This window comes from Salvia miltiorrhiza, chromosome 4 (assembly GCF_028751815.1).
Source record: "Salvia miltiorrhiza cultivar Shanhuang (shh) chromosome 4, IMPLAD_Smil_shh, whole genome shotgun sequence".
NCBI lineage: Eukaryota > Viridiplantae > Streptophyta > Magnoliopsida > Lamiales > Lamiaceae > Salvia > Salvia miltiorrhiza.
Genome location: NC_080390.1, coordinates 24,237,494 through 24,251,351, shown reverse-complemented (window position 1 = coordinate 24,251,351; position 13,858 = coordinate 24,237,494). Strand labels below are relative to the sequence as shown.

Here is a 13,858-nt window from a genome sequence, read left to right as displayed (position 1 = left end):
ATTTTTTTAAAATTGATAGGTAAAATTGAAGACCACATCTTACATGTGAACATATTTACATTTGAACCTTACAAGATTTTTGAACATCATTTTGTATGTCAAACTTCTAATCATAATAATATACGAAGCTTGTTATATGAGATTTGATTTATTAGTATCATCTCATCTGCAGCTTAAAAGATAAAAACTAACTTGTGAGCAACATCTCATCTAGAGCTTGTAAGACCATAACTGACTTGTGAGCATCATCTCGTGTGGAGATTGAAAAATCATAACTAACTTGTGAGCATCTTCTTGTGCATAGTTTGATAGATCGGAGATTAGTTCTAGGCAACACTCATTTGAAGTTTGAAAAATCGGAGCTGTGTGTTAAGCATTATCTCATTTGGAGGTTAAAAGGCCGGAATTAAGTTACAAGCATCATCTCGTTTGAATCTTGACAAACTACTTCTAACTTGTGAGTATCATATTGTTTGGAGCCAAAATTGAGTTTTGAGTATATCTCTATAAAGCTTGATAGACCACCTTTGACTTTTTAACGTTATCTTGTCTGGAGTTTGAAATACCAAAACTAAATTTTAAGAATCATCTCGTCTGCAGTTATAAAGAAGCATACACTTTGCGAAAAAATGCTTATAAAATCTAAATAAAATGATACAATTTAAATCTCGCATCTATTTTTGTCATTATATTAAGATAAAATATAATATAGTATATTAGTTTACGTAAAGCAAATCAATTTTTGTAAGCATATTCTATCAATGATAAGCGTATTATACTAAACATACAAATTATATATTCAAAACTTATATGCATTTCTATAGTTTGATTTGATAAAACAATATATTATATACATTTTAAATTTTAATACACATATAATTGACATAATACACTTACAAAAATTGATTTGCTTTTCTAAACTAATATATTATTTTATAATTTAATGTGTAACCCATCGAATTTCGACAGGTAATTATTTTAGTTGTATTTAAAATTAACTCAACAATTAGCGTAGGTGTTCATTTTCAAAAATTACACTTGGATTTATTTGAAAGTCACTGTACTCAATCATACTACTCATGCCATAGTATTGGTAATCGACAAATCGTAATTAATATTTATGAGCTTTGTACCACAGTTTGTTGCTGCCCATTCTAAAAAATAGTGGGTAGGTACTAAAGTCCCCTATCTCTTGCTCAAAGATGAATATAAGCTCATGAAAACAGGTTGGGACGGGAATTGAGAGAGTAATCATGTAATACAAGATTGATTATGAACCTATTGCTAAGATATTGCAAGATAAGATCGATAACTATCTCAGGCAAATAGCCTCCAACACGGATCACATTCAACAAATTTAGATGGCACGCCAAAATCTTCCCCGCATAATTCTTATGGAACTTATGGGAAAAAGCTTTGTTTTCTGGGTTTTGAAGTTTCACATCCCCAAACCCGGGGAAAGCAAGGGAACACAAAAGTATTAATGAAATCAAGTCCAACTACATGGTCATAGAATGACTATAGATAAGAACCTACCTAGTGTAAAGGCGGTTGTTGTCCTTCTGCCGAGACAAGCCTCTCCAATATATTCAAGAAAAGAATTATTCAGCCATTGAATACATTTGGATGAAATAACTGCTTTGGGATCTCCAACTGGCATGAAAGGTACCAGAGTAGTTGAGAGAGATGAGAAGAGTAGGATGTTAAGGGAATCAGATGTGCTAAACTTGATGCAAAATACAGATTTGTTTTGGTAGGATGACCACCCCAGCGTAAGTCAATATCCATTGTGATTTGACCTTCTTTAAGGCTCTGAACTCGAATCCCTGCAAGGCTTAAATTATTATGCACATAATTGATCCAACACATACAAATTCTTAGTAAGAAGCCCATAACCCAGATAAACAACAACCAAATTATGTAGAGTATGGCAACTTACAAACTATTCATAAGTTGTTCTGAATATAACTTTTCATCTTAAGAGTGAGGACAATAAAATCGGCAGACATGCTAAAGCTTGTAATATGTGACCAACAGTCTTGGCTGCTCCATTACTCCCGTGCAATGAGAAGTTCTGAATCGAACAAAAACCAAAGGAACAAAAAATGCACAACTACAATGCAACTTAACACACACATTATGTAGGCCACTATCTAAGAAATTTTAATGATCAAAGAAAAAGAAAAATTGATGGAAAACATACTTGATCACCTCTCTTGCTCCATCGGCCATGGAATCAATACTGCCAAGCATTCACATGGATGCCAAAGAACCGAGCAAGCCAGCACCATAGCTGAAACAGTTCTTGATACAAAAAATTCATATTGATAGTTGTAAAATAGATACTATTCGATGCATACTATACTGTTTTCTCAAAACATACATTTTTAAGAATACAAATGAGCAATACTCATGCATCTAAGAGAATCCATGTATTGTCATTCTGGGTTATTCAAAGACAATTGTAAGAATCTCCACAGCCCTCGCATGATCGTGCCTATCATATTAGTAACAATAGAATTATGCCACATACACACAATGACATCGTCTCTAATCACCAACTAAAATAAGAAGAGCCTAAGTAACAGAATAAAGAGACCATGGGAAGCTAGCTATACCAGCATCTCCTTCCACATTCACTCTCACTCACTTCTGCAGCTACTGAGAGAATTTTTGGTGCTTTCTGATCTTTGAGTTATAGCGTGACTTTCAACTATACATATTTAAGACACACTGTTAGAGAGGATTCCATAGGAATAGGACAAACACTCTCTGAGGATTAAGTGTATAAGGCATGAAACCGACCTTTCCGTTTTTCTTATGGGCATGAAATCCCATTTCTACAACTGTATGTTCAATTCTCTCCAGTAATTCTTTTGGACAGTGATTTGATGTAAACCTGATATTCCTCTCAGAAACAAACTGGCAGTATGTACATATTTTACATATTTTAGGTATAAGAATCGTTACTTATGCCAACATGCATGACTCGAGCTTCCTTAATTACCTCTTTCTCAAAGAAGCCAGAAAGGTCGAGGCACGAGGACATTCCAATCAGCTGAAAGGCATTGATTAGATAAGGCGAGTCTGGATCCCTTTCATAGAATGTCCCTTTCATTTAGCCCTTCAAACTGAAGCTAAAAACGGGTCTTTGGGCTATTGCATAGCGTATCTAAATTTATTGAAAGCATTGGTTAAATCAGCAAAATAACAAATAATAAGTAATGCATCTCAATATAAAGAACATTCTAATAAATAAGTGAAGTATTGGTTCAACCATAGGTACATAATCGTTGGCCACCCATATATTTATTCCTATAGCCACTGCAGAGTAAGTATTTTCCCCAACTTCTGGACCAACTCCAGAACCTGAAGATGACAGCATGCAAAAATATATTTCAATTTTGATAAAGTCTTGTTATTTTCTTATAAAATATGCTACTCAACATTCAAAAATTGTAGTAACTAATGAAAATCTTAGCTGAACTAAATCTATAGTAGCACTAAGAAACGCTGATTTGGCAGACACATAGAGAAAGAGAGCAATTGCGTAGAATAATTAGAGAGTGTAGTTAAATAGGTACAGAGAAAGAAAAAGAAATAATGAAAAAGTCATCTATAACATAACTATATATAATCAAAAGATAAAGCCAGGGATATTAGAGGTCTGCTATCTTTTTCATTCAAGCTCATATTTATCCTAATTTTTTTAGTTTTTCTTTACACCATGATATGTACCACCTCTGATATACCCCGGTTTTACCAAGTAGCATGCAAACTGCCAGTTCTCATTTCCCTAAACTTCCATAGTCTTTACCATTTTTTTCCTTGTACTTTCGAAAGTAATTTGAGATACTAATATTCTGTCTTTTATGTATAGGATGGAATCATAAATCAGATGCAAGGTCTAAATCCTCAGGTATGCAACTTTCTTATTTCTCAGCAAAAGATGAAAGCTCATTCAGGCTCCCTCTCCGGATTATCTTTGATTTACACCACTAACAATTCAATAAAGCTTAAACCTATATAACCAATCAAGAAAATAATATGCTTCACGTGTATGGCAATGTTAAACTAATCTAAATCAAATATTCGAAAAGAAAAGCCCATATGGAACTAAAACAAATACCAGATTTCTCCTTTGCATTAACTTTTCCATCTTCTTCTCCAGATGCCATGGGCTGATCGTCATCATTGCCATGAGGTGGTTCTTTGTCCTGCGTATCATTGATTATAGTGAATAAATAGTAGTAATTGCATAAATGGAAATCACTAATCGGTTAACATGACCAAGAGCTTTCTTGATCAACTCTTAATCATATTTCATAAGTCAATTAGACGCAGAGATCACGCTGATCTGGAGTCTATTGAGGAGATACACAGTGATCACTAAATTATTAGCACAAAATACCGCAACTAACACGGTGCAGTTGTAGCAAAAATAATAAGTAACCGAATATCGTATCCACAGGGATTGACACAACGAAACGACTTTATCTATCTCCTAAACAAACTTAAGTAGTAGACAGGCAACAGAACGTAGAAAGCAATTAAAATAAATGAAATAGATAAAACCCGGAATAAATTCTGGATGAACAGCTTGAATCTGCATAAATAAATCTAATCTATGAAAACTGAATGTAAAACTGAAAAAAAGAAAAAGAAAGGAGGTGAAGAGATGTGAAAAGATGTGTCTAATAGGTCAGGGAAATGACCTATATATAGGCACAAGGGATAAATACAGTATAGAGCTCGAAAATACTGATAAAATCCGAAAATCCCGCAAAATCCCGAAAATTCGGAAATTCCCGTCGGGTACTATTCACTGCTGCGCGCAACTTTCTTGTTTCGGCCATATCTTCCTCGTCCGAACTCGGATTTACAAACCGTTTGTGGTCACGAACTCGTATTGAGACGATCTACAACTTTTATTTCAGCACAGTTTTCCAAATTCGGACTCAATAAATCTGCAAATTCCTTCAAAGTTCGAGTAAGAATCATGTTTCACAAGATAAAGCAAATTAAGCACAAAACAATCATCCAACACTCAATTTCCTATAAAATTAACATCATATGAACATTAAAAACCATGGAAATATGAGTGTTATCACACAGGTACACACGAGGCCCTATCATATGAGATGAACTTCAGAGAGAAAGCCAACCTCAAGCATCACCATATCAAAATTCAAAGGGGAATTTGAAGGAACTTCAACTGGATTGAAGTCATTCACTGATTTCAAACTGCCTATAATACTTGATTCGCTGCTATAAACTTCATCTATGTTGAATTCCTTCGCAAGTTCAGTGACGATCCTTGCCTCAGAAGGCTCATCTGCATTCCTCTTGGGAGGCATGGTATAATACGGAATTTTACCTGCAGTTGTAAAGAAAAACAATTGCATTATAGGCTAATAAAACATACACAATAATTCCAAGAAATTTTTTTCCACCGAACGTTTTTGTTTATTTTTTAATAACTGGTTATGCATATCATTGCATAAAAAATTAATAATCATTCATTTGAATATCATAGTGAATACAAAAGATATGTTTGAATCATTCATGGATTGTCATGCTTTATCTAAAAAAACTGACATTTACAACATAGTTCTATTCTCAATCAGAAAGAAAATAATTTCATCCAAGTAAATCTCTTGGTTAATTTTATTGGATAATTCTTTGTTAAAACCTCAAATACACTTTTCCATTCTCTCATCCACCTCTTTACCTGATCAATAACAACTGCAGGATTGGCATCATATTGTATTTATCATACCAATGGGAGTGGATTCGACGTGTCTATAATAGCAATCTATTATGCCTTTTCAGCTGTCACATATATTCCATCTCCAAATTTAACATCATAAAAATCGAAATTTACATCATTAAAATCAGAAAAAAAAAAAGAGCAAGAACCTAAATGATAATTAAATTGATGAATGGTTCTTAGAAATCAAGAGTAATTTTTTTTTATCACTCACCTGCGGTTCTGGAACCAAACGTGTTTGAGCTCAATGTTGAAAAGAATGGGGCATTCCCTGGTGAGCTGCAGCCGGCGGCGGCGGCGACTGGAGGAGACGAAGCTCGCGGCGACGACTTAGGATTATAGATTTGGGAGTGGGAGAGAGGCGATGGGAGAGCAAGAGAGGCCGCATATATGGTAGGGCGTCAGAGAAGAGCTGGCATGCCTCGGAGGCTCCTATCGTAGAGCGTTAGATACCAAATTAGGGCATTTGCATTGATATGGAGAGAGAAATTTGCGCCATAGATCAAGCGATGGGGAGAAAATACCAAATCAAGGTATTTGCAGATTGATTACTGTGAGAAGCTGAGTTTTTTCGAAGGCGTAAAAGGTAGAATTTAGATAAATCGAAATAGACACTTTTGAGAGCGCCACGTAGGATAGAGAATTGTTGTGGGCTCTCAAAAATGTATTGCTTTATAGAATTGATAGATACATGTTAAAGAGTCCACAATCTTTCTCTCTCCTATGTGACACTCTCACAATTCTTTATTTTACACTCTTTGAATTCTACAAGTATTATGTATTCTCTTTGTTTACTACATTTAATGTTTTAAATTATTATTATTAATTCAATTAATCATTGTATATATATAATTGTTTTTCTTTCCTTATATATTTAACCGTTACATAAGCAATATTAATGTGCATTTATATAAGACGCATATAAATTTGGAAAATTCATATCTAATATATATATATATATATATATATATAATAATGTAATTTTAAATTTTCGCACTATATTTTTATTTAATATATAATAATAATATTTACATAATATCTAATCATTATTTTTAATGAAGTAATTCATAATACATATAAATATAAAAATACTAATCAATAAAGAAGCATACGATCAATCCAAAAAAAAAATACAAAATATGAAATGTATCGATTATATTTACATTGCTATAATTGTTAATTAAATATCGATTAGTCAAAATGCTTGCTAATGTATCATATCTAGAATCTCATCATTTTAAAAGTTCTCCATTCTCCTTCATTCTCATCGTTTCACAAGTCATATCTCTTATCCCACATTGATTTTTAATTAAACTCCATCTTGATCAAAGATTATATAAATACTTGTGTAGTATCTCATCATTTATATATTTGCTTCATCAATTTAATTTGATCAATTAACTTTTAGTTGGCCAAATAGATAGTTATATTTTTATTAAAAAATAATTTAATTTATCTAATATTACTTTGACCAATAATAAAATTTATTCAATAATGTCAGTCCGTATATATTGAAGACCTCTCTTTTATTCTCTATCCTATGTGGCACTCCCACAAGTTAGTATTTTGATCATTCTCAATTCTATATTATATGGCATTTTTACATTTTTTCTTCATCCATCCCACATTGAAATTTTCCTAAACTCCATCAATTCATAATCTATATAAAAGGCTCAATCTTCATGTAGACATTAGGTCATCTATTTTTCCACATTGATATTATATTTAACCATTGGAAAATATAGATAAAGAAATACTTATAATATGTATTTCAAACAAATAGTTTTCCACATGTTTTTATAATTGCAATAGATCTTAAATTGAACTTAGTTAAAGTAAATAAAATGATCGTTATATATGTTTTAATTAAATAAGTAATTTAATTTAATTTGGTCATATAAAATAAAGAAAATGATAGTAAGATATATAGTAAATAAATAAGTTCTTCAATTGATTGGTTTAAACCGGCGACGGCATATAACCGGCCGTGTTTTTTCTGATCATAATTTTGGAAAACTCATGGCGACGGCGTATAACCGGCCGGGTAGTTTTCCTTTGTTGGTTTTGGTCTTTTGGTTTGTGCTAACGGTGACAGAGTCTAACCGGCCGTGTAGCTTTCCCTGTTTTGGTATTTTGGCGACGGCGTTTCACCGGCCTTTTACCATTGTGTTTTCGTTTGTTTTTCGAGGGAGAGCCAAGACTGTTTGGGGACGATGGTTAGGCCGGAGTTCTGGAAACTTTCTCTTCCGCTCTCTCTCCTTTTTTTTTAGACAGGTACTCTTTTTCCTTTTTGCGGTTTTTCCCACTGGGTTTTCCGTAAAAAGGTTTTAATGAGGCCTGACCCTTAGTCTGCTCCTTTTGTGCTTTCAATGGTTTTTTTAGGTTTTTCTTTTTTCCTTCCTTTTTTTAATAAAATTGCATTTATATAAAAAAATAAGTTCTTCAATTTAATTTGATCATGTATATAATTTGAAATAATCATCATTTTCACATTAAACTCATAACCTAAATAAAAAGCTTAATTTTCATTCATATTTTAGCTTTTCATCATTCTCACATTAATATTCTATTGAACTTAATCACTAAAGATCTAGATAAAGAAATACTTAAATTATGTATTTCAAGCACATAGTTTTTCATATATATTTTTTATATATAATTGCAATAGTTTTCCACATTCAATTGAATTTGGCTATATAAAAGAAATAAAATGACACTTGAATATATTTTAAATAAATAGGTTATTCAATTTAATTTGGTCATATGAAATAAAGAAAATGATACTAAGATATATATTAAATAAATAAGTTCTTCAAATTAATTTGAAATAAATCCTCATTTCCAAATAATCTCATAATAATCTAGATAGAACACTTAATCTCCATTCATGATTTTTCTTATGTTATTTATATTTTATTAATTCTATAATTCAATATTTAGCTTTACGATACTTTAGCAAATGTAAAATTTATATTAAAACATATTTATAAAAATAAAATGATGTCATTTGAATCTCATATTGATTTTTATGATATTTTTTTATTAAATTTTAGAAAATATAAAATCTATATAAAAACAAATTTGTAAAAATAAAATGAAGAAATTTAAATCTCACCATTGATTTTTATGATAGTTTTTGAGTTAATAACCTAAACAGAAGTATATATTTTATGCAATTTTCATTAAAGAAATTTTGAATCCTAAATCTTTTTTTTATAAAGTTTTACAAATTAAATTATTGAATCATGTGAATATTAAGATGATGAATTAATAAATTTTATTTTTCTTATGTTATTTATATTTTATTAATTTTATAATTCAATATTTAGTTTTACGATATTTTAACAAACGTACAATCTATGCAAAATAGATTTATAAAAATAAAATTATGCTATTTGAATGTTTATGACACCTTTTCAGTTCATAACCTAAATAAAATATATATAGTATGCAGTTTTTATATAGCTATAGACAAGATGATTCTCAAAATTCACGTTGATCTTTCAAACTCTACGAGATAATGTTAAAAAGTCAGAGGTGGTCTATCAAGCTTCATACGAGATGTACTCAATTGGCTCCAAATTAACAAAATGATGCTCATAAGTTATAAGTGGCTTGCCAAACTTCAAAGGAGATGATGCTTATAACTAAATTTTGATCCTTTAAGCTTCAAACAAGATAATGTTTAGCATTCATTTGCGGTCTTTTCAAGCTCCAAATGAGTGATGATTAGAACTCAACTCCGATCTATCAAACTATGAACGAGATGATGCTTACAAGTCAATTATAGTCTTTCAAACTCTATACGAAATGATGCTCATAAGTCAGTTATGGTCTTACGAGTATTTTGGCTCCAAACAATATGATGGTCACAAATTAGATGTGGTTTGTCATGTTCCAAACAAAATGATGTTCATAACTTAATTATGGCTTTTGAAACTTTAAATGATATAATTTTTAGCACTCATCTCCAATCTTTCAAGCTCCAAATCAGTGATGCTTAGAACTCAGCTGTGGCCTATCAAATTATAGACGAGATGATGCTCACAAATCAGTTATGGTCTTTCAAGCTCCACACGAGATGATGCTCACAAGTCATTTATGGTCTTTCAAGCTCCACACGAGATGATTCTCACAACTCTGTTATGGTCTTACGAGCTCCAAATGAGATGATGCTTACAAGTCAAGTGTTATCTTTTCAAGTTGCAGATGAGATGATACTCATAAGCCAAATCTCATATAACAAGCTTTAGAAGATAATGATTAAAGTTCGACGTACAAAAGTCAAATGTGATATTTCAAGCTATAGACAAGATGATGCTCAAACGTCTTGTAAGGTTCGAATGAGATGATGTTCATATATAAAATGTGATCATAAATTTTGTCTATCAATTTATAAAAATTACACTCCTATAAAATTAGTAAATCTTTCCTTTATACTATTAACAAAAAATACGATGTATCAATCCTTCATTATATTCTATGTCAAATAAAGCTAAATCTTTTTCTTACTACTTTTCTAAAATCTCCAACCTCACATCAACTTTTTATGAAAATTTCATCAAATAAAAATTTATATAAAAATGCAATCTATTTTAACTTTCAACAAAAAATTAACATATAAGGGTGCGTTTACTTTGATTGATGAATTTATCCATGAAAAAAGATGGATAACAAAATTTATGTCTTTAAATGTCTAATTTATTCTCCCATATTTTACACAAAAGACCAGTTCACTATTTTTCTTTCCTTATTTCATTTCAAGGATGGATAATATTATCCCTCCATTTTTGGTGTGATAATGTTATCCATCTTTGAAGTGAAAATAAGGAAGAAAAAATGATACGCTTATGTTTTATGTAAAACGTGGGAAAAGAAATGAGATATTTAAAAGCATAAATTTTTGTTATCCATTCTTTTCTATTGATAAATTTATCCATCAAAGTAAACGTATTCTAACAAACAAAAATACTTGAACTGTACCAGCAATTCATTTTGGTCAAATAAAATTAAAGTTTAAAAATAATTTATATAAAAATCATTTCATATGCTATAATAAAAAAATAATGTACAATAATAATTATAATATAAAATTACAAGCTAGTCAAGAAATAAAATATGCATAGTACACGCATATCACTCCTTTTCTTTAACTCTGCTAAGGCCATGCTCTTTTCCCTGCAAAAGCCACAATTTAATATTTGAAGCCATGCTAAGGTACAACTAGGAGGTCTTTCAGCCGCACTCTATGCATACTCCACTTCTCAAAGTCTCACATGGAAGTCCACCTAATCAGCCAAAAACTCCACCCTTTAAATCATCAGCTACGATTCTCCCTTCTTCCTTTATGCACCAAAAATCATAGAGAGTTTATTTCAGCTACAATCTGGAGCCCAAGAGGTAAGCTCAACTTAAACTTCTCCATTTTCTTCTTGAGTTCAGCCTGAAATGGTTCAGCAAAATCCACAATTATGTTTCAGTTTATTCACTCCTGAATTCATTAGCACAGCAGCCAACCAAGCCCAAAACACACAAGGTAATTGCTAATCTCAGTTATTCAGTCCATGTTTTACACCAACAGAGCATGCTTCTATTTGTTAAGTCAGAATATAGAATTGAGACGTATATGCGTAATGGACTTAGCAAAATCACGTATCAGTAATATAGATTACCCATGTCATGTAGAATGTCCTATGCGTCTATAATTTCCACTGTAATCTAGAAATCAAAGGCTAACACAGTAGCAACACCACAACGCCATTAATCCGTTGCACATATAGTATAGAGAACCAAGACTCAACGTAGATTTGATAAGTGAACTTGAGCAGAAGAAAAGGAAGTGGGACTAGATCGATGTACCTGTTCAGTCGAGCCGAGGGAATGACGGCGGCGATCCCTTGCTGCCTCGCTGGAATCTGACTATAACAACAGCGGCGCGATGAGGCATCGAGCCCGTCTACACCGAAGAGGACAGCAGCGGTGGTAGTCCATGATGAAAGAATTAGGGTTCGATTTGGGGGTATAATCTGGAGTTGAAATTTCAGAGAAGAAACACGGAAGATGAGAGAGTTTTGGGCAAGGGCTGACGCCGACGCCAACCTCACCGGACTCGGCCATGGCAGAGCCTGTTGAGGAGGATGCACGGCTGAGGTCGTGCAAATTGAGAGGAGAGAGCACGATCAGAGATAGAGAGGGAAGGGAGGAAAAAAAAAAAGAGGAAGTCAGAGACGAAGGGAGCAGCGCTAGTTGCCGGCTGCGGCCTCGCCGGTAATCCAACGACTTGATGCAGATTTCGCCGGAAAGGGAACCGCGGCGGCGGATCTGCTGCAAAAGGGGAGACTCGGCGACGATTTGAAGGAAGGAGCTAGAGCTCAATCTTTGAAATTGAGCGTGTAACTTGGGGTGAGAAATTGAAAAGGGTGAAGGAAGAGAGATGAATAGACGAGGAGAAGGAAGCGCGGCTCGCCGGATTCAGCCACAGCGGCCGACACCACTGGAAGAAAGAGAGAGAGAGAGAAGACTGTTATACAGCCGTGAGTTTTGAGGATGAAGGTTTGGGCCAAACCTTTGGGTTGGAGTTAAGTATTTTGGGCCAGATTTTATTAAGGGATGGGCTGAATTATTTTTCTTCAATGGGCCGATTATTAAAGCTGTTGGGGGCAGTAATTATTTTAGACTTCAGGTTGGGCCTGATTTTCCTCACATATTTCAGATGGGCTTAATAGTGCGAACTTTCTTGAATAATTGGGCTGTTATTATTCCTCTATTTTATTTAAGCCCGATTAAAAGGTAGTTTCAGATTAATTGAGTGATTATTTGGACTTGGAAGTTTTAGTTATGGATTATTTTTGAACGAGACTTATTTAATTAGCAAGTGGGTTAGAATACCCTAAACTAAGAAGATTATTAAAGTTATTAATCCAATATTATTGACGAGCCCTAAATCCTATAAGTCTGGATGAAAGATAGAAATTCTTGGATTGTTATTCCTGAATAATAATTACTTGAATAAGAGTCCCACATAGTTAAATTACACATGCATTCTCGTTAATTGAGAATTTTCCTCGAGTCAATATCTTATTTTATATTCTCGTAATAAAGGACAAGCGCGAGAGTGAGAGCTATTCAAGGAATCACAGCGCCTTAGCAAATCCTTGCTATCAGGTGGGCATTTATTACGCGTAAAATAAAATGCTATTGTAAAACTATTAAAGTTTTTATGCTTTAAAATTTTAAATTATATTTTTAAATAAATTACGCTTTATTAAGCTTAATTGAGTAACGCTTTATTACGCTTAATCGAGTTATGCTTTGTTTTACTTAAATGCTTTACGCTATGTTGTTTACGCTTGTTACGCCTAAGTAATTTACGCTATGATGTTTACACCTAAATATTTTACGCTTTAGTCTTTACGCTTTGTTACACCTATGTGATTTATGCTTTGTTACGCTTGAAGGCTTTATGCTTTTTATTGAAATGTGACGATGCTAACGAGTTTGAATTTTGAGCGGATAGCTATTCCGCCGGGATTTAAATACACAACGCGACCGTGAGTCAATGAGAGGGTTGGCCGATCAAGCGTCCGTTGAGGGAGGCCTCCCTCAACGGTACGATGCTAGCGTCTGTTGGGGTCCCCCAACAGTACGATGCCGTGTCCGCTAAGGGAGGCCTCCCTTGCGGCGCGATGCCTGTGTTCGTTGAGGAAGGCCTTCCTCACGACACGATGCTTATTAATAGGACTTTCGATGATGAAGAATGCACTCACGCTATTTATGGTTTTGGAAATGTTTAGTAAACAAAGGATTTGAAAGAAGGCTCATGTCTCTTATATATGGTTTGTTAATAAAATGTTAAGCTTATATTTTAGTTTTTGGCAACTGCCCACTAAGTACTTTTGTACTTAGCCCTGCATATGTTTATAAATGTGCAGGTTGAGCTGTGATGAACGATGAAGTGTTGCTGAGTGGAGCTTTTGTCGAACTTAGAATAGGCTCAGAAAGGGTATATATCTGCATACATGTATCTCAGTCATGCCTTCCGCTGCAAACACTGATTATGTTTTAGTCAAGTCTATAACTATGCCAATT

The 13,858-nt window shown here is 33.2% G+C and overlaps 1 protein-coding gene and 1 long non-coding RNA gene across 20 annotated transcripts; both read right to left on the bottom strand.

Annotated features, from left to right (window-relative positions):
* Positions 1-1,170: 1,170 nt before the first annotated feature.
* Positions 1,171-6,431, bottom strand: LOC131019509 (guanine nucleotide-binding protein-like NSN1). Of its 19 annotated transcripts, XR_009100299.1 has the most exons (7): positions 5,166-5,287; positions 4,130-4,967; positions 3,008-3,369; positions 2,806-2,922; positions 2,204-2,713; positions 1,940-2,074; positions 1,267-1,826 (listed from the first exon to the last, which is right to left on the bottom strand). XR_009100299.1 is itself a non-coding variant. In XM_057948059.1 (5 exons), the coding sequence occupies exons 2-5, from the start codon at positions 5,355-5,357 to the stop codon at positions 3,119-3,121; spliced, it is 426 nt and encodes a 141-aa protein (XP_057804042.1). In that variant the 5' UTR covers positions 5,358-5,377; positions 5,985-6,431; the 3' UTR covers positions 2,931-3,118. The 19 variants fall into 19 exon arrangements, 2 of the variants coding, with proteins under 2 accessions (XP_057804042.1, XP_057804041.1); XR_009100296.1 differs by lacking the exons at positions 1,940-2,074; positions 2,204-2,713; positions 2,806-2,922 and adding an exon at positions 5,985-6,431 and having other exon boundaries at positions 1,171-1,653; positions 3,008-3,172; positions 3,278-3,369; positions 4,130-4,217; positions 5,166-5,377; XR_009100300.1 differs by lacking the exons at positions 4,130-4,967; positions 5,166-5,287 and having other exon boundaries at positions 2,204-2,304; positions 2,384-2,713; positions 3,008-4,123.
* A 4,365-nt stretch (positions 6,432-10,796) lies between these two features.
* LOC131019508 (uncharacterized) lies at positions 10,797-12,282 on the bottom strand. The gene is made up of 2 exons (XR_009100293.1): positions 11,630-12,282; positions 10,797-11,213 (listed from the first exon to the last, which is right to left on the bottom strand). It is a non-coding gene; the product is annotated as an uncharacterized LOC131019508 (long non-coding RNA).
* Between the last annotated feature and the right edge of the window lie 1,576 nt (positions 12,283-13,858).